We start from the raw sequence: 19200 nt of genomic DNA on the forward strand, positions 1-19200 counted from the left end.
CATAACCCTTATATCATTGTAGTGTAAGATTTCTATTAATATACTGATCGTTGTTGAAAACCTTTTTCAACATTCTATTGCATGAATGGTTTTATATAAATAAACTGCTATTTTCTACTAAACAATAGAAATTAGTGGATTATTTCTTAGAAAGTAGATTATATTTTCAAAGGATAAAGAGCACACTAGAAAATACAAAAGAGTCATATTTGATGTAATTATGATACAAATATTTTAAATATTTTTTAAAGAATCATTTGGCACGATGTGAAGCACTTACATAAGAATAATGGAGCACTTTAGGTTCATATTTGCTTTCTGAAATGCAGCTTGACATAAATTACTCTAAATTTTTTGATACTGGTGTTGCAACATATTTGAGATGGTTCTTGAATTTCTGTTGAATGGCGCATGGATCCAAAATTTGGCTGAGCTAAATTTAAATTTCAACATTAATACCTTTTAGGCAGTATGCAAAATTGGGACATAAAACTTAATTCTCACCAAAGTCTCTTTAAGAGCTGTGTAAACACTGTGTAAGACTATGGTAATTAGATATGGATCATGACAGAAAAAATTATATCCTGGATACAAGCAGGAAAAATTTGCTTATGTAGCGTGTTTGACTGGACCTTAGAGATATCTGCAGAGCTTGACTCAAGTCAAAGCCAAAGTCAGCTTTATTGTCTAAACCCATGTGTACAGATCATAGACAGGAATTTGAAATTGCAATGCTCCCACGGCCCTCAGTGTACAATGAACAACTTAAAGATAAAAACAAAGCAAAAGTCTTATGTACAAGACAATACAATCTTACATAAACAACAGTGTCCAATACAATCAGAGTGCTTGTGAGCAATAGTTTGTGTGCAAGTGGGGTTGGGGCAGTCAGTGAAAAGGGCAATGTGTTGTATGCTTCAAAGTTTGGATAGTTTCTGCAAATGAAATTAACCATTACTATTTATGTACTAATTATGTATGGTAACCATTTATAGTTGAAATTAGATTTGTCTTTTTTCATTTAAATAAAATATAAAAACTAGGTTACTGTCTAATGTTTGCTTATTTAATTTATGTTTATTTAGTCATGAATAACCAAGCTGCAGTAGCATCATGAGAAATGCCTGAAACATCACAAAAATTTGATCTGCAAAATCCAGATTCCTCAAGCAATGAGAGTGAGTCTCTTCTTTCCGGTATGGAGGCAACAAAAACACAAGGGAATATGAAAACAGATCAAGATGAAGACAGGGGACCAGGGACTTCTTCACAGTGAACATTTTTGGAAGTAAATTTCTTGCTTTAAGGTTTGCTAGTAGCAAGCACTCAATGGTACAGGTGTTTTGTTGTTGTTTTGTTGTTGTTGTAAGTTTCTCTGCATAAATGATGTGCATGTAAACTCCCAAAACAACACAGTAGTAATAAATGCAGTAGAACATTTAAATTATTCTATTACACAAGGAGTTGGACAAAGTTTTGATTTCTTCAAGATAAATAGAGACTTTAATTTTAAGTTCTTTCAAATCCCTTGGATGTTGTGAATTTAACATACTTAATTGCAAAATGATTATTGTTAGATTGGGTAGTTAAATTGGAACTTTATAATGTTCTTACTTTCTTACCTTTAAGGGTAGTAATATCCCCAAAACTGAATTAAATTAGTGTATGTGTGTATTGCTGAAGACCCCAAAGGGAAGTAATGTCCCCAAAAGTGACTTAAAATAACTTGTGTATGTGTGTGCTGCTGAAGTCCCCAAATGGAAGTAAGGTCCCCAAAAGTGGCATAAAATAGTTTATCTCTGTATTGCTGAAGACCCCAAAGGGAGGTAATGTCCCCAAAAGTGACTTAAAATAACTTGTGTATGTGTCTGCTGCTGAAGTCCCCAAAACTGACATAAAATAATTTGTGTATCTGTGTATTGCTGAAGACCCGAAAGGGGACATTAAACATCCCCAGTCCCCAATGGGAAGGTAAAAATACTGTATAGACAAATATTGCTTAAAAGGCAAATCTCAACTGATTTTTTATTTCTGTGGGCTTGGAAGTGTAATATTCAGTTACCAGCTTGCTTCTAAACCATACAGAAACTGGTGTCCCCAAAGTGTGGGAGTTAAAAAATGCGACCTCAAATGGGACTCAAGCGAGTATACGTGTGTGTGTGTGTGTGTGCGATTTTTTTCCCCCCCAATACCTTTACTTGGTTATATTGCATCACTTCATCACTTTCCTTCACATATCACCACCCAGAAGCTCTGCCTCACCTATGCTTTGATCTCATCGTCCTCATCTAGTATAAATCAATCTTATGAATCCATTGCAGCGCACTCACCCCTCAAACATTTCCCCTCCAAAGCAGTTACACGTATATTATTCATGCCTCCTCCAGTCCATATATGGAGCATGTTTCTTACATGTCCCTGCTCTCCTTCGACGGGTCATTCTTCCTCTTACTGCTCTCCTGCAGACACATCATTAACATAAACTGTGTCCATCATTTGTAGCTGATGTCTCTTCTTCCTCTGGCCTGTATCTGTCAATCACATGGTTGTCCCACAGCCCAGAAATTAATGTGCCTATAAAATAATCATAAATACAGTGATACGTACCCTTTTCATGACAATCATTCCATATTATGATAGGCTTTCTATAACTCCTCCTACTCTTTGTTAAGAGGGCAACGGTATAATGTTAATTGCGTATTTATTAGGATCAGTATTATTGTGATATGGTGGCAAATTGAGCAGTTCCACATGAATACCATGTAATGTCTCTAATATGTTCATCGTCTTCAGGAGTCATGTGTCCAGCATGCATTTCATTACTCAACGAACTCAACAATCCAATAACCTCCAGTTTACTAATTTTCTTTAACAAATCTTTTGGAGTAGGGGTAAGGCCCACCTAATTTAACAGTGTAGGTGGTATTAAGTTCTAAACAATTTAAAAGTGTCAACACAAATAGGTATCTTACGTATTCTTAATGACTAATTTTGCGTGCTCTTTCCAGTACTGTTGAAGCAGGCTGCATAGTCAGACATGGTTTCATTGTGTGTGATGTTTCTATCATAGGCTGCGTATTTATTTTAAAATGCAGCCCTTTACTCTCAGTCCTGCAGTCTACAGCCTTTAAAAGTATCCACTAATTATTTAGAAAATTCATTTATATCAATTTCTTGCCCACATTCAGTGACACCTAGGATTCTTTTTAATTCACGTCATATATTCTCGAACATCTTTTATTTTCTCTTCTCTCCCTGTCATCACCCCTGGATCTAGTTTTTTTTATCTATAGCTTTTTCTCCTTCTTTTGGATGCATTATTCTCTCCACTTCAAAATCTGCATGTCACTACTATTTGCTTCTGCCAAAATTACGGTGGGAATAATTTTAGGTACTTTATATTGTTGCTTTTCAGACACTCTTAAAAAACAGCCAAGGGTTTACGTCATCTGATTATTCGGAGGACTGTTTTGTATCCAGAACAGGATGCAAGGAGGCAAAAGGTTGAATATCATTTGTGGATTCGTCTGTTGTTTCCATGGTTCCTTTATTTGCATCTGGCATCATTGCTACATTTAATTCTGACCTTTTCTTTCTTAACAATATTTCCCAACCACTGTTTTCTCATCAATTCCCATGCTTTTAACACATTAATCATATAATCTTTATCCAATAGGATTAGTAACTGTGTTTTTAATCTGTGTGTCTGTGTTTTGAGTTGTTTCAAGAACTGAGTGTGTGGTTTGCAATCTGTCGATAGTTTCTGTAATAAATGCGGATTTTATGTGAGTAGGGCATTCATTCGTTGCACAACCCCCAACTTGGAGTTGGGAGTTATGCTAGAGTATACATTTTTGTCTAGCCTCTTTCTTATACAGATCTGGTGTGCATGGTTGGATCTATCAGGAGCAGAGGGCTCTCGCATGCACAGCTTAGGGGCTTATTAAGGCAGCACAAGATCTCCTGCCATGGCAAGGCAGATTCACTAACAAGAAAGACTCACCATTAGCAGTTTACAATGAGAGAAAATTCATATTGAGCAGAACTGAGTTCAGCTTATTGGGTTCACTCTCCACAAGAGTCTCATGTAGCCCTGTGAAAAAATGTATTACACCCCCCTGCCATTGCCGCAAGGTAATATTTTTTTTGTCTAGGTGTACGCTGAAGTATGGACGGTACAGTTAAACTAAACTGAGGGCGATTGTGGCTCAAGAGTTGGGCGTTCGCCTTGTAATAGGAAGGTTGCCAGTTCAAGCCCTGGCTCTGACAGTCTTGATCTTTGTGTCCTTGGGCAAGACACTTCACCCGTTGCCTACTGGTGGTGGTCAGAGGGCCCGGTGGCGCCAGTGTCCAGCAGCCTCGCCTCTGTCAGTGCGCCCCAGGGTGGCTGTGGCTACAATGTAGCTGCCATCACCAGTGTGTGAATGTATAAAGTGCTTTGGGGTCCTTAGGGACAAGAAAAGCGCTATACAAATACAGGCCATTTACCATTTAATCTGTTCATCTGGACATTGTGTTTTCCTGAAATGTTTTGTCACTCATCGAATCAACTCTTTGGGATTTCCCTACCAAGATGATTGAGCATGCGTCAAGACAAAACCTAAATAATATTTTAGATTACTTTAAACTTTCCTGGAAGCTGTGCACTTCAAGGCTTTAAGATTATTTCACATATTATTTCATTACCCCCACATTACCCCCATACAGTAATGCCACTGTTTTGCACATGTCTCAACTCTGTATATTTTTATATATTTTATTTATTGTTTACTCTATTTAATTTGTAAAATATGTGTACACACACACACACACACACACACATAGAAAAATATTTAGCATACACATCCAGAAATGCATATACTATTATATATTGTATATATATTTATTAGTTTCAGATTTAGCCATTCTTGTATTTTGCTTGTTTACGTTATTGTATTTTGCACAACTCTGTTGCTTGTGAAGCTCGCACACAAGAATTTCACTCACATGTACTGTACCAGTGTACCTGCACATGTGATGTGACAATAAAAGTGATTTGATTTGATTTGATTTGTATAAGATATTGTAAGGTACAGAACCTACAATAATACAGAGAAAAACAAACATGGACTTGGTGACAGTGGAACTGAAACAACCTTTAAAAAAAGGAAGAAACTTCCAGTAGAACTAAGCCTATTAGTTGGAGATGAGAGGAGAGGGGCAGGACAAAAGACGCACTATGAAAGAGAGCCAGATATTAATAACTATTAAATAAATGTAGAGTGGTGTATAAACACATAGTGAAAAGAGGGGATTGAATAAGAAACACTCAGTCCACCATAGGAAGCCCCCAGCAGTCTTGTTGCAGTATAAATAAAGCAGAGATAACATGTGAGAAAGTTTGATTTTCCTTCTGGAAGATCTCGGTTGTTTGTGGAGAAACTTTGACTATAACGCAGACCATCAGAGGACATCGGGACCTTTCGTCACTCATCCAAGTGAGTCAGCTGACTGCAGGTTCCCAACCTTATAAACATCACATCTGCATAATGACTGTTGTGAGGTCAGTTTCTTGATCATTAATATGCAAATTGTCATGACCATTGATCAACAACCATGATCAAAGACCATTGATCATTGATAATTGATCAATTTACCAAAGATTGCTTGCTTCTGTTAAACATCTGGTACAAGAGAATGGTACTTACATTTCTGCAAGTCAAAACTAGCTTCAATACGCTTTTGTGGTGTAAATCGAATACATCTTAGGTTGAATGATGGACCACAGCAAGAGAAATCTCCATCCCCTGAAAAATGCTGACTTTAAGACAAAAATGGAAATAGATTTTCAAAGTGAGGGGTCATTATGTGGGCAGCATGCAAATGACGGGTGAAGAAATAATCTTGGTGTTATTGAGCCCTTGGTTTAAGAGTTGAAGGGAAGGCCTCTGTCTATTCCCCTGCTGAAGCATGATAATGTGAGGCTTGTAATTAGGTATCGATTTGCTTTGTCAGTGAGTATTTCGAACCAGTATCTTCCTCCCAAAGAAAGGACCACATCTTGTTAGGAATAAATGTGATATCTTTATATAAGTGCATGATTGTTACAGTGTCACAAGAATAATGTAAAAAAGTGCAAATAGTAATTCTGATGTATTTAAATAATTTTCAGATAGATACACAATTAAATACACTAGTTAGAATCTTTAATCTTTAATTTAATCTTAGAGTCTTTAATAACAACAGATATTTTTTTATTTAAAAAAAGTCCATACCATCAAGGTTTTACTATTTTTTTGAAAAATAGATATAAATTTGATAGCCAGTCACAGGTAAGTGAAAAACAAACAAACAAACAAACAAACAACAACAACAACAAAGCACCGGCACTGGATGAACTTGAGGGAATGACATCTAACGTGACAGCAAATGGAGGGTGCAGTTTTAATACATGCACAGGTATGTGGTGTGGACCAGTGTGAGGGATTATCTCACATTGCAGGACTTTCATTAAAAAAAAAGACGTTTGTCCACCACAAGACAGAGGAGAACACCACAGGGATAAACCTGCAGGCCTAACTAAGGAGGTGTATCACTCCCAGGAGGAGGCAAGCCGAAGACTAGCCCCTCAAGCCCAGACTTGGGCCCGCTGAAGGTTGCCAGGGATTGGCAGATGCAAGTGGACTTGGATCAGAGGCTAATTTATCCCACAGAGATTGTAACCACTACTTTGCGACCAGCCCTCGTCCTTTGGTCTAAGTTCCAAAAACTTGCACATGTCATTGAGCTGACGGTACCATCCATCCATCCATCCATCTTCATCCGCTTTGTCCGCACTGCAAAAACCCACCTCCTTAATACTAGAAAAATACACTTATTTTTGGTGAAGATTTGCTTAAAACAAGTGAAATTATCTGCCCATGGGGTAAGTGTTTTTTTCTTAATAAGATTTCTTGAAATAAGAACAATATCTAGATTTAAATAAAGCTAAAAATAAGTATTTTACACTCATTCCAGGGAACAAATTAGAACAATTGAAACTTAAAATAAGCTTTAACCACTGATTGTAGGCCACAAATAAAGATAATAAAGCTAAAAATAAGTCTTTTACACTTATTCCAGGCAACCAATCATGGCTTGAAACCTAAAATAAGCTTTAACCACTTGTTCTAAGTAAAATGTTGAAGAAATTAAATCTGAAAATAGGCATAAAACACTTATTCTAACAAACAAATCAAGGCAAATAATCTAAAAACTAGTACATTAAATCATTTTAAAGATATTTCTTCTTTTTAAATTTAGCTAAACACTACTTTAAAATTATATTGCTGATTAAGGACAAAACAAAACTGAAACAGAGTAAAAGTGTCCATCTTTATTTGTCCACTTTAACAATAACCTGCAGATAATAAAGATACAATTGAACAGTACAGGTCCAACATTATGAGTTTGTTTAAGTGGTTTCAACATTTCAACAGCCTTAGAGGTTTCGCCATTGCCCCATTAAAATTGACGAGTGACATAGGAAGACCACAAAGATTCTAATTTCTTCCGAATGACATCAAATACCACAAAACTTGTCTGGGTGAGTAAATGAACATTTTCCATTTTAGAAATAAGACCCAGATTGAAAAAAACAAACAAAAACAAAACAGAAGTGCCCTCTCCTAATCTTATCTGAAATTTACACACTACTTTCCAATAAATGCATGCCATTCTGCCAGGGCTTTTCTGTAAGATGATGTAGTGTCATGCTCATGAATGGCATCCTGGAGAACTTCTGTCTGAATGACAGACAGCAGGGTTGCCACGCATTTGGGGTAAGTCAGATGGAGTGCATAAAAGTATGCCATCACATATATCATAGCCTCACCAATTTTTTCTTTGTCAAATGTTGTAACTGGTAAATTACCAACAGCAATGACACACTTGCAGCCATCGAACATCACTACTGGACATGACAAGCTTCGTTTCTGGAGGACAGCATCTGGATCTTCTGTAGGCTGCAAGACACAAAAGACATGACAGTCAACATCTTATGTTAATTGTATGTTTTTTTGCTGGGATTTGGTCATAACGTTGGAGATGTCATTATCCTGTTCTTTGTTGGTTACACACATTTTATAGTAGTTTTGACTTATGGTTTATCAAGCGACTCCTTATGTGACCACACTCGTGTACATTAAATACGTTATAAATTAATGAAAACAATAAATTATAGATTTAAGTCTTTCGGCTGAAACTGAAAAAGCATTTTTGAGTCATGTTTGACCGAAATATTTTGTTTGCCAAATTTTCTGTAGATCTTTATAAGCAAATTTTATAAAACTTACCTTCAGGACATGTAGAAATGCTTCAGAAGCATTCCCCATCTTTTTTGGTGGATGGGCAGGTGTGGGAAAGAGGGTCGGAAGAGCCTTCATCAGTGCAAGGTGGGCTTCAGCTGGACAAAGCAGAAACAAACCTTCATAAACATAAATTTTAAAGGATGAGAACTTTGTATTCAAATGGTAAAACTTACTTTTGTCCATGGTCATTGGTGGATTCATTGCCTTCTTTGACACACCGTAGAACTCTACCCTGGAGCAGAATTCTTCCCATCTCAGTTTTACTTGACTGATGAACTTGTTGTTGTGGGGATCCAAAATTCTGCGAAGCTCACCCAACGCCTACAATAGGTTTAAAAAAATAAGTAGACAAATAAAATCAAAATAACTTTACTACCACACCAAATATATTTGAAATTAAAGTGATTATTTATTAACTCTTCCAAAAACTTACATGATGCAATTCTTTAAAGCATGGATATGCATCCAAGATGAGGCAAGCTCTGTTCTCCTCTTTCATGGTGTCTGAGTCAATGATGGATCTTCTGGCTTCAAACTCGAGGTCTAATAGCTGGGACACATCTTCTTGGTTTGGTTTTGCCTTCTTACACATTTCTTGTAATGTTTTGTAATGTCTTGCTTGTATTTGCCGACTATCCTTGTCAGCTAAGATAGAGAGAAGTACAAGAGCATTTTGGTTTTTCATTGTTACTGAAGTAGACTTCCACAAAACATTAGCTACTACTGGCTGTGTGTTGATAACCATTTTACAAAATTACTAGTATGTACTCACATGAAGTGGAGGCATTGTCAGAATTTCTGACAGGTGATAACAGAGTAGATGCACCACTGGAAGAACTGCGATCAGCATCTTCATCATCAGCTTCTTCATCCCTTGGGTAGAGGTCAGTGAGCCTTCTCTTGGGCCGTCCCCTCTCCGGTGTTGGTCCTTGCCTTTTTACTGGTGTTTTCATATTTTGCAGCCTTTTCTCCTGGTGAAAATACATATATATCATGCCCCCTGAACAAAACAAAATGATTTATATATGAGACACAAATACAAGAACTTACGTGTTTTACGCTTGCATCATTATCCTGCAGCATAGGATAATATTCCACAACTTTTTTAGCCATTGCAGTGATTTCGGTCTTAGAGGGGTATTGCTCCATTTGGCCTTGGCTTGCTCTCAAAAGGGACACCATACTTGTGATTGTATTTCTCACCAATCTGCATCTCAGTTCTTTTGACATGACGCATGCCTGTTCCCTGCCGGAGCAGGCCAACTCCAGGTAACTCTTTCGGCATTGCTCCAACTCACTGTCGGTGTACAGAACACATTCCGGAGGACTGGGGATCTGCAAGGTTTTCAGCTGGCTTACATTAGCATCAGCAGTTGGAGGGCCTGTTGCAACTACCCTGGGTGAAGAAGTTGTTTCAGGTTTCTGTGGTAGCGGATGGTCTTCCTGGTTTAGGGTGAGAAAATAAAAATGTCAAGTACTGCTAAAATAAAAGCATACTTTCTGGAGATTAGTTGAACTAAATATTTTTTACATAATACCTCAGGATGAATTATTGACCACACATGTTTTCTTCTGAGAAAGTGCTCAGGCCCAGAAAAAAGGTCCCTCAGATCATCACGGGTCAATGTTAAAAGCATGCGCTCGTCAATGCTTGCAGCTAACAAAAAGACAAACACCAGTTAAACTGTGCAAGCACATAACTGCACAAACATAACTGATATATATATATATATATATATATATATATATATATACATACACACACACACACATACATATTATCAAATATAACCTTTAAGGACAGATACTGTAACATCATCCAGCTTCTCCATTGCTCAGTCACCTGCAAGACAAATGTTTACAATTAGTGTTATGTTAAAAACATTTGAAAAGTTGAATCTTAATTGAGTCCCATGAGAATCAAATTGATTCACGTCAAAGAATCGTTTTGATTGTTCAACATTTTTACCCTTTTTAAAGCTATTATAGAAAAGAAATGTCCAGACAGCCCGGCTGAGGTCTGAAAGGGTTATACAATATTGCCCGGTGAACTTTTACTCACCCAGATTTGTGTCATTGAATTTCATCAATAAGATTATGCTGACTAGGGCTGCCAGATCATGCATCCATTGGACGTAAAATGTACAGCTTATTGCACCAGCAGTATCTGCTCTTACATAACGATCATTAGCTTATAGCTTTATGTGTTTAAGGTATGTGCTAACTAAAAATAAAGGCAAGATGATAGTTTATTACATTTTAAAGAAATTTGCAGATTGCTCATTGCTATCTAAAATATAAAAGGACACCGGAGTATATTCTCCAACATCTCACACTTCTGATAATCAGTTGTCTGCTTGACGTTTATTCAGCTGTGTAAAAACTATAACTTTAATCTCAGCCAAACTGATTTACTCAGGAACAAATAAAATACTGAAAAAAGCCAAACAATAACATTTTTAAGTTATTTAAGTGACTTATATATCATGTTTCACCTGAGTAGTGAAAGACGGCGGTGGGTTTGAAAATGGTTCGCCCGGAGTCCGGTGTTCTCACGGCTCTAGTGAGCGTTAAACCCCGGCTAGCTATCGAGCTAGTGGGTAACAGACGTCTCCGAAAACGTCGGAGCGCTTTTGAAAATATGTGGTGTCTTGATAAACTGTCCAGATATTTGAAGTTTACACGGCTACATTCTCGCCTGAAAATATGCTAAACGTTTATTTTGTGACCTAGAAAGAGTAATAAGAGAAATTTTAAAACTAACTAGCTTCCGCCATTTTTGGAAACTGAGCTAGGCCGCGCTATGAATTCTGGGATACAGCTTCTTCTTCTGGGTTTAACGGCAGCTGGCATCCTTGTACATACAGTGCTGCCATCTTCTGTTTCAATTTTGAATCGATAAACAGCGCTACTTGTTTTACCAACCAGCCTGATTCCTGAATAACACTGTTTTGAGCCCACTTTAATAAATCCAATTAATATCAAAATATTAATTTAAACCCACACCTTGTGAGGGAATTCAAGCAGCTAGTAAATCAGTCAAAGACAATTGGAAAACCCTGAATGTGGTTAATTAGCTCTCTTGCTAATTGAAAGAAATTCTCAGTGTGCCTATTAACTTAAGTTAATACAAACGGCTAATACTGCCCCTTATAAATAGCATAGCTAGGAATTCTCACAACATTACAGTAGATACTTCACTAAATAATGTTCTCTGAACCACATGCGAGGGCTGCTAAGCTAACGCTAGCATCCGTTAGCATGCTACATTACTCCTTCCCGCGCTCAAATTAAATTTATTATTCTGTCCGCTTGACTTTAAAACAGTGATTAGACTACACACTACTTACATTTGAAAAATTAAAATTGCTTACCTCTCTTTCTTGACGAAGTTTTCTCTTACAGTTTTTCTTTCAATGCTCAGGTGCAGAAGATTCCTGTGACTCCAAATTCAAACGGAGTTGGGTAGCAACTAACATGGAACACGAAGGGGGTGCACATCTCAATTTTTGCTTCTATATACAATTTAGTGGTTTGTACGTTCATAAAACACAGTCAGTATGATAGGTAAATTTCTTCTTCATTGATTTAAAATAAACTCTTATAGGTGTTATTTCATTTTACCTTATTTGTGACCATTTTTTGTTTTTACAGCTCCAGTTTGTAATATCCCCCTCCCCCCATGAACTTGGTATTTCCCAAACTAGCGCGGCAACAGCTCCACACTGCAACATATTTTTTGCTTGACTTTAGTCTAATACAATGGCCTGTTGGAGGTGTGTGATTTGCTTCGTCTTTGTGGCGTTAACATTGAAGTCTCTCTTAAGTCACATTAATACTGCACACAGTCGCAGTCCAGATTTCCGTGTCATTTGTGGAGTCGATGGATGCGCCGAGGATTACCGTGTTTTCAACTCGTTTTACCACCATCTCAGACGCACACATCCACAATACATCTCCACTGGGAACCCGCCTACAGGATGGCTGACAGCCTCATCCGATGCAAATGTATTAGGAGGCGAAAATTTTGGTACAGCCATTTTTGCCGACTATACTGCCGAACCCAGACAAACTGTTAGCAATGGCAATGGCACTGAAGTAGAGCCACCACCACTAGACCCCCCAGTAACATCGGAGGTGTTGGAGGAGGAGCGACAGGAAAGTCAGAACGTGATGGAGCAAGACGCGGCTGAGCTTCAAACACCTCGTCAGAATCAGGTAATGTACTTTATGTGTTTCTGTGTGTACGCGCGCGAATTTTTAAATGTATGTGTGTTGTTTAACCTTAACCAAGCACAGTTACCCCAATTCAGAAATGTACTCAGTTCAAGTGACAATTATAGTTTTAAAGTTATGTGTTTTCTAAGATAAACTACTTGATTAGAATATTTTAATAGGTATGAAGGCCAGTGCTGAATTTCAAATGCATGAATCCGCTGAAATTCAGGCTTGCACAACAATGTAGGCTTAGTTACCATACTTAAACATAATAAATAAACTTATTTACCAGTGTTGTGTACCTGCCTTGGTTGTTGTTAGATGCTCCATGAACCAAGCAGCTTTCAAATTTTTCTTTCAGTTAACTTCAGAGTAGATTCCATAAAGATTGGTTAAGTTTCATTAAATAACTCTTAAATTGTTCATAACATTTGCAGCTTCATTAGCTATCCATTGTAGTATGAATCTTTTAATAGCAAAAATGTACAACAGTTTGGAATATTTCTTTGTTTTGTTTTGCATCTGGTGGAATTTGAAACACATTCTGAGTGAGTCATTTTTCTTACACAATTGTTTTTCTTTTTGTCCTGTAGGGTAAAAGAGAAACTGTTGATCTTGCCAGATGTGCAGCTGCATTTGCTATTGGTGTGCGGGAGCAATGCCACCTATCACAGGTACTGCTTCATCTGATATTATGGGGGTGTCATTGTTAACTTGTTAATAAGTCTGGTTCAATGTAAGGCTGCAACTAATGATTTTTTTTTCATAATCTGTCCACTATCTTTGCAATTAATTGATTGTTTTTCATCGCTGGTTTTATTCAGCTATTACTTTCACCTATATAAGTTATTAAGAACAAATGTACATTACGAAGAAGTTAAGCACAAGAGTTGTGCAGTTCACTGCAATGTATGTAACTCTGGGCACACTCAACAGTTTAAAATAGGCTTAACAGTGTAAAATGTGTTCACTTTTAGGCATAAAAGACAAATGAAGTAGAATTACATAAAAAAAATAAATGAGGCAATCATTTGTTCACTTTTTCTGTTGTAACCTTTCATGCTCCTCCATCTTGCTCGGTGCAATGTGTTTGTGCCACGTGAGTCATGCATGTGGCATGTCATGCAAAACAATGCCAATTATTGGCTGATTTCTTCTTCTACTGCTCCACTGGTAAATTACAACATTCAGTGGCTCATTAATTTGAGCTAAAGAAATAGAGTTGCATTTTGCTTCTGTTATATTTTCTATTTACGCTTTCATGTCTCTGATGTGTTTTTTTTTCCCCCATCAGAGGAGTGTCAACAACATTGTCCTTGGTGTCCAACAGTATCAAACAGCTCTTCTGACGTCCTTGAGGGGAAAAATAAAGACCATCCTTGAAAGGCAACCTGACAGCAATGGACCTTTACAACAAGAAGTTCTTTCAACACTGGACAACTTTCAGGATCCCTTTCCCATATGTGCAGCTTCAAACCTACAGGACCGTGTAACACAGATGCATTTCAACCCTGTCACACCTGAGGAGATCATCATTTCCAATTATGCCTGTAGAGTTAAAAAGGGAGAATCGAGAGTTCTTGCAATCAAAAACAAGTCTTTCTACTACATTCCTTTGATTGAAAGTTTGAAACAGCTTTTATCCAATTCAAGACTATTTGACATGCTCAGTGCTGGACCTCAGAGTTGCCCCAACGCCAGTTTTTTGTATGACATTAATGATGGAATTATTTTCAAAACCCACCCACTGTTTTCAAAAAAGAACTCTGCTTTACAACTGATACTCTATTCTGATGAGATAGAAATGTGTAACCCCCTAGGGTCACGTGCGAGTGTAAATAAACTACTAATGTTTTATTACACCTTAGGCAACATAGACCCTAAGTTTAGATCAAAGTTGGCTTCCATCAGACTTCTCGCAATTGCAAAGTCTAGGGACATAGATGAGTGTGGGGTAGATATAATACTGCGGAGAATCAATGAGGACTTGAAGTTACTGTACGATGGTGTTATGATTAACACTGTCAATGGGGAATTTTATTTAAACGGAGCAGTTGTTGCTGTGTGTGGAGACACTCTTGCCCAGCATGAGCTTGCAGGATTTAAGGAAGGAGTTGATTTTGCGTATAGCAAATGTCGTCATTGTGAGTGTACTTTTGATGAAATGCAAGAAAATTTCAATGAACATAGTTTCACCAGACGGACATTGGACGGACACATTAGGCAGTGCATTGAAATAGAAAGGGCAACTACCGAATTTTTGAAATCCTCGCTCAAAACGACTTTTGGCATAAATAGACAAAGCAAATTAGTTGATTTCCCAGGTTTTAATCTCATAGAGCAGATGCCACAGGATATTATGCATGTAATTCTTGAAGGAGTGGCACCAATGGAAATTAAGTGTGTGTTGAAATACCTTATTTTATCTGGAAATTTGGATTTGGACTTGTTTAATTCTGCCATGCAGAACTTTCCTTTTTCATCAGTGGACATACGTGACAAGCCTTCACCAATTAGTATTGCTACTTTAGCTTCAAGTGACAACAGACTCAAACAATCCTCTGGACAAATGCTTATATTGATCAAGATTTTGCCATTCTTATTGTACAGTGTTGTAGAGAAAAATCCCTTTATCCAGTTTATTTTGGATTTAATTGAAATTGTTAAAATACTTTTTGCCCCAGTTGTGTCTTTACAAACTGTGTCCAAACTAAAAACAATGATAGAAGATCATCTTAAACAATTCAGGCAACTATTCCCAGAAAAAAATGTAATACCAAAGCAACATTACATGCTGCATCTTCCCTCTCAAATTATTGCCCTGGGACCTGTAATACGTCATATGCGCATGAGATTCGAGTCTAAACACAGTTTTTTTAAACAATGGTCATCCAAATTAAACTTTAAGAATGTGTGCAAGTCTCTTGTAAACCACAATCAGCTGCTGGAGTGTTGCCAAAGTGAAGCAGGAACTGAGCATCCGATATTTGTAAATGAGAAAGAACTAGGTCCTGTATCAGAGGTTGCTAATATGGACCATTTGCAATCAAAGGTTGTAGATTTTTTGGGGATTGAAGATGCTATACATCATGCCGTTAGAGTAAAGTGGCTTATTTTACATGGAAACAAATAGATCTGTGACAGGTCTCTTATACTCATTTCAGCAAATGGTTTAAACCCTATCTTTGGACTTGTAAAAAACATTTTTATTGTTAATAGTGTACTTTATTGTTTTGAATACCAGGGCCCTGTTTCAGGAAGCCGGTTTGGAAAACTCAGAGTGAAAAACGACACTCACGGTTGAGTAACCCCGAACTGTCCAACTCGGAATATTCCGTTTCAGAAAGGCTGATAACAATTAGTTCAATCAAGGCGGAGTTGCTTTAACCCCAAGTGAAGCGCGCGGACGAGGATACATAAAGCCCTGATAAGCGGAGCACAGATTAAGCGAGTCACCATGGAGACGGAGGGAAAGAAGGCGCGGTCAATGTATTTCACAGCGCTTGAGGCCGAAATGCTGATGGCAGCATATGCCGATAACATGCAAATTCCGCGGAAAAAAGTAACACAGCGACAGCTGCAAAAGAAAGTGAGCATGCATGGCAAAACATAGCCGACAGAGTCAATGCGTGAGTGTTAATTTAAACATTGATCTAGGGATTTCCACCCATTTAACACGTTATTTTATCATATGTTATTTTATTTGTTATTTTATACATTTTATTTTGTGACGTGATGTGAGCGCAGGTGCAACCCAACAGGCCCCAAACGTGCCTGGCAGCAAGTAAAAATGAAATATAAAAATATAGTCCAAACAGGTAAGGTGTAATTGTATTATGAGCCATAGTGCTTGGTCTGTTTGTCCCATGTAAATCAATTGCAGTTAGAGGTTACATTAATTTTCTGTCTGTAAGCACTTATTGAAATTATCTGAGCACATTACAAGTACATATTTGCTTACTCTGTATGCTCAAATGTGACCCGTTATAGCCAACAGAAAAAAAGCGGAGGCCCGAAAAACAGGTGGGGGTCCTCCTCCACCACCACTCACAGAGGCTGAGCAGTTGGCCCTCAGCCAAAACAGTGGGCGCCCTGTGGCCGAAGGCATCTCTGCGGGGACATCCTCTGAGTCAATAACCCCGCAAGACACAAGTGCCTACATAAGGGGTAAATTCAAAATAATACATGATGTGCATACATCCTTTCTTCACAGTCACCTTCGCAGTGCTGCTCATTCATTTGATAAACTCTTTACCATAATGGATTATTTTGTAGTGAAGTTATTTTCCTACTGATTTTGCCTTCCCTCAGCCTTGGTTGTCTTTGAGAGCATAATGACAATGAAGTGTAAGGTGATTGGTATGTTTGTTAATTGCCATTTGGTCCCTTGTAAGTTATAAGTGACCTGTATAAACCTCATATTCTATCAGTTGATGGTGATGGTGTACTGCATCTGGTGCAGCCTCCTGTTGAGCCAGACCAACATGCAGTTGTGAGTAATACTCCACAGATTATATGAGTTTACAGTAGAACAGCAATGTTGTCTATTTCTTTACTACAGGAAAATAATGAAGAAACATTGACAGCTGTTACAGAGGAGGAAGCAACAGAGACACTTTATGAGGTTTACATCTTTTAATACTTTGTGTACAGGAAACACAGGCGACCAATAAAGCCAGTTGAACAAAAAATCTGTTTATTCTTCTTTCAACATGTTGAGGTGATGGGTCAAAGGAAATGATTGTGACATATGGTGTCTCTGACTGCTCTTCCATCTTGTATGTCCGTGGGAGGGTCAGGATGTTCATGGTTTGGATCACTGCTGATGTTTGGTTCAGAAGGACAGTGTTCTCCTCTAATTGTGGCAATGTTGTGAAGAATCACACATGCCACAATAATGTCACATGCCCTTTCTGGGGTGACCCTGAGTCTTTGCAGGCACTGGAACCGGGCCTTAAGCATTCCGATAGTCATTTCAACTCTGGCTCTTGTCCTGCAATTAGCCAGATTATATCGCTGCTGTGGGCCCGGTTCAGGGTCAGGGTAAGGGGCAAGCAAATAGGGTAAACATGGATACCCCCTATCACCAAGCAAGTAGCCAGTGAACTCTCCTAAGACAGAAGGATACACTTCAGTTCAAATGTCCCTGAAGCAATTGGTCTTTATATATTTTAAAGTATTTTCAACTCACCATGTCCAAATTTTGTGCTCAGTGTACATTCACGGAATATTTGTGAGTCATGGACAGAGCCTGGCCACTTGGCTTCCACATTTGTGATAATGTTGGCAGCATCATATATGATCTTCACAGTGCAGAGAACACAAATTAGCATCCATTACTATGATGAAATAATTTGTTAGTTTGAAATGCTACAGGGAACTATGTACCTGTACATTAATGCTGTGGAAAGACTTCCTGTTCACATAGTCTCCTTCATTTACTGAAGGAGCAATAATTGGAATGTGAGTACCATCTATACAGCCAATCACGCCTGGGAACCGTGAAAATAAATGTAAAATTTAAGTAGTAGTTCAAGTATCACCACATCATAAATTAAGTTTTGTTCATCCTGATACCTGCAATTTTGTGGCATCCCTCTTTGATGAATCTTGTGGGTCTGTGACCGGGGAACACCACAGACGAGTACAGGAGACGTTTCAGTGCAACTGTAACATTCCTGACTGCCCGACAGACGGTAGCCTTGGAAACGTGCTCAGCGTCACCAATATTATACAGAAAGCTCCCGTTTGCAAAAAACCGAAGTGCAATACAAATAATATGTACAGAACTGAGAGCATGTCCGCGATGTGTCACATGCGTAATATATGGCCTGAGGATGTTATCCAAATAACTTATAGATTGTGCTGAGAAACGGTAACGTTCGCACAGGAAATCATCAGGTAATGATAAAATGTCCAGACGCGCTCGAATCACTCTCTCCCGGCGGAGAGCTCTGCGGAGAATTTGGGCTTCGATATCTACCGGCTCTTCAAGGAAGGGACACGCCATGTCTGAGACTTCCTACTGTCAGGTTTCCGACAAAGGGGCGGAGACAGTCAGGGTTAGTTGTGGTAAACCTGCTAGGGGGCAGGTTAGCTTCACGGCGTGTGTCGTCATAGTGACTCACTCAGGCTGCAGCTGAACTCGCTTTGTGAAACCGAAAACCCAGAGTTTTCGTTAACTCAGGGTATACTTACTCAGTTTTTCCACTAAACCGGCTTCCTGAAACAGGGCCCAGGTGTATGAAACCTTGGGTTTCAACAAAGACTTTCTTGCCTATGAAATTGCAATTCCCAACCTTGCCCAAGCAACTGAACTGACTGATGTTGAAGACCTACTTGATTTTACGTCATATTACCCAGTCAATTTCAGAAACAGTGTCTATGTTATGACAAAATATAACCTTGAAGATGTCCTTTCTTTAAAAACCTGAAATAAATACCTTCCAATGAGTGACTTTCTTATTTCAAGGAAAACGGTGAATGTTTCTTATTTTGAGATAATTTTTGTTTTACACTCTATCTAAAAGCTATTTTTGCTTGAAATAAATGTAAAATGGTTCATTTTTAGATATACAGACTAAATAAGGGAAAAAAGTAATATATACTTGAAACAAGTCTAATCATCTAACACATGAGACTGGAAACTAGCTTG

The 19200-nt window shown here is 38.1% G+C and overlaps 2 protein-coding genes across 2 annotated transcripts; one reads left to right on the plus strand and one right to left on the minus strand.

Moving 5' to 3' along the window:
• Nucleotides 1-7334: 7334 nt before the first annotated feature.
• On the minus strand, nt 7335-11782 carry LOC146682253 (uncharacterized). Its single transcript, XM_085448976.1, has 9 exons — nt 11702-11782; nt 10120-10170; nt 9866-9984; nt 9378-9770; nt 9100-9298; nt 8761-8972; nt 8501-8648; nt 8313-8422; nt 7335-7982 (listed from the first exon to the last, which is right to left on the minus strand). Exons 2-9 carry the CDS (start codon nt 10157-10159, stop codon nt 7671-7673), a joined length of 1533 nt encoding a protein of 510 aa, XP_085305102.1. The 5' UTR covers nt 10160-10170; nt 11702-11782; the 3' UTR covers nt 7335-7670.
• Nucleotides 11783-12089: 307 nt separating this feature from the next.
• LOC146682254 (uncharacterized) lies at nt 12090-15509 on the plus strand. Its single transcript, XM_085448820.1, has 4 exons — nt 12090-12545; nt 13139-13219; nt 13840-15382; nt 15487-15509. Exons 1-4 carry the CDS (start codon nt 12090-12092, stop codon nt 15507-15509), a joined length of 2103 nt encoding a protein of 700 aa, XP_085304946.1.
• Nucleotides 15510-19200: the final 3691 nt, after the last annotated feature.

The sequence above is a fragment of the Copadichromis virginalis genome, linkage group LG23 (assembly GCF_057382275.1).
Source record: "Copadichromis virginalis isolate Kocher_CV1m ecotype Utaka linkage group LG23, C_Virginalis_male_GT1.1, whole genome shotgun sequence".
In the NCBI taxonomy this organism is placed as follows: Eukaryota; Metazoa; Chordata; class Actinopteri; order Cichliformes; family Cichlidae; genus Copadichromis; species Copadichromis virginalis.

Coding starts and splice junctions, on each gene's coding strand:
- LOC146682254 (XM_085448820.1), top strand. CDS start 12,090: ATGGCCTGTTGGAGGTGTGTGATTTGCTTCGTCTTTGTGGCGTTAACA. Junction 13,220..13,839: donor AGCAATGCCACCTATCACAG/GTACTGCTTCAT, acceptor TTCCCCCATCAG/AGGAGTGTCAACAACATTGT. Junction 15,383..15,486: donor TGCCCTGGGACCTGTAATAC/GTCATATGCGCA, acceptor AACCACAATCAG/CTGCTGGAGTGTTGCCAAAG.
- LOC146682253 (XM_085448976.1), bottom strand. CDS start 10,159: ATGGAGAAGCTGGATGATGTTACAGTATCTGTCCTTAAAG. Junction 9,299..9,377: donor ATGATGCAAGCGTAAAACAC/GTAAGTTCTTGT, acceptor TATTTTCACCAG/GAGAAAAGGCTGCAAAATAT. Junction 8,973..9,099: donor TGACAATGCCTCCACTTCAT/GTGAGTACATAC, acceptor TCTCTATCTTAG/CTGACAAGGATAGTCGGCAA.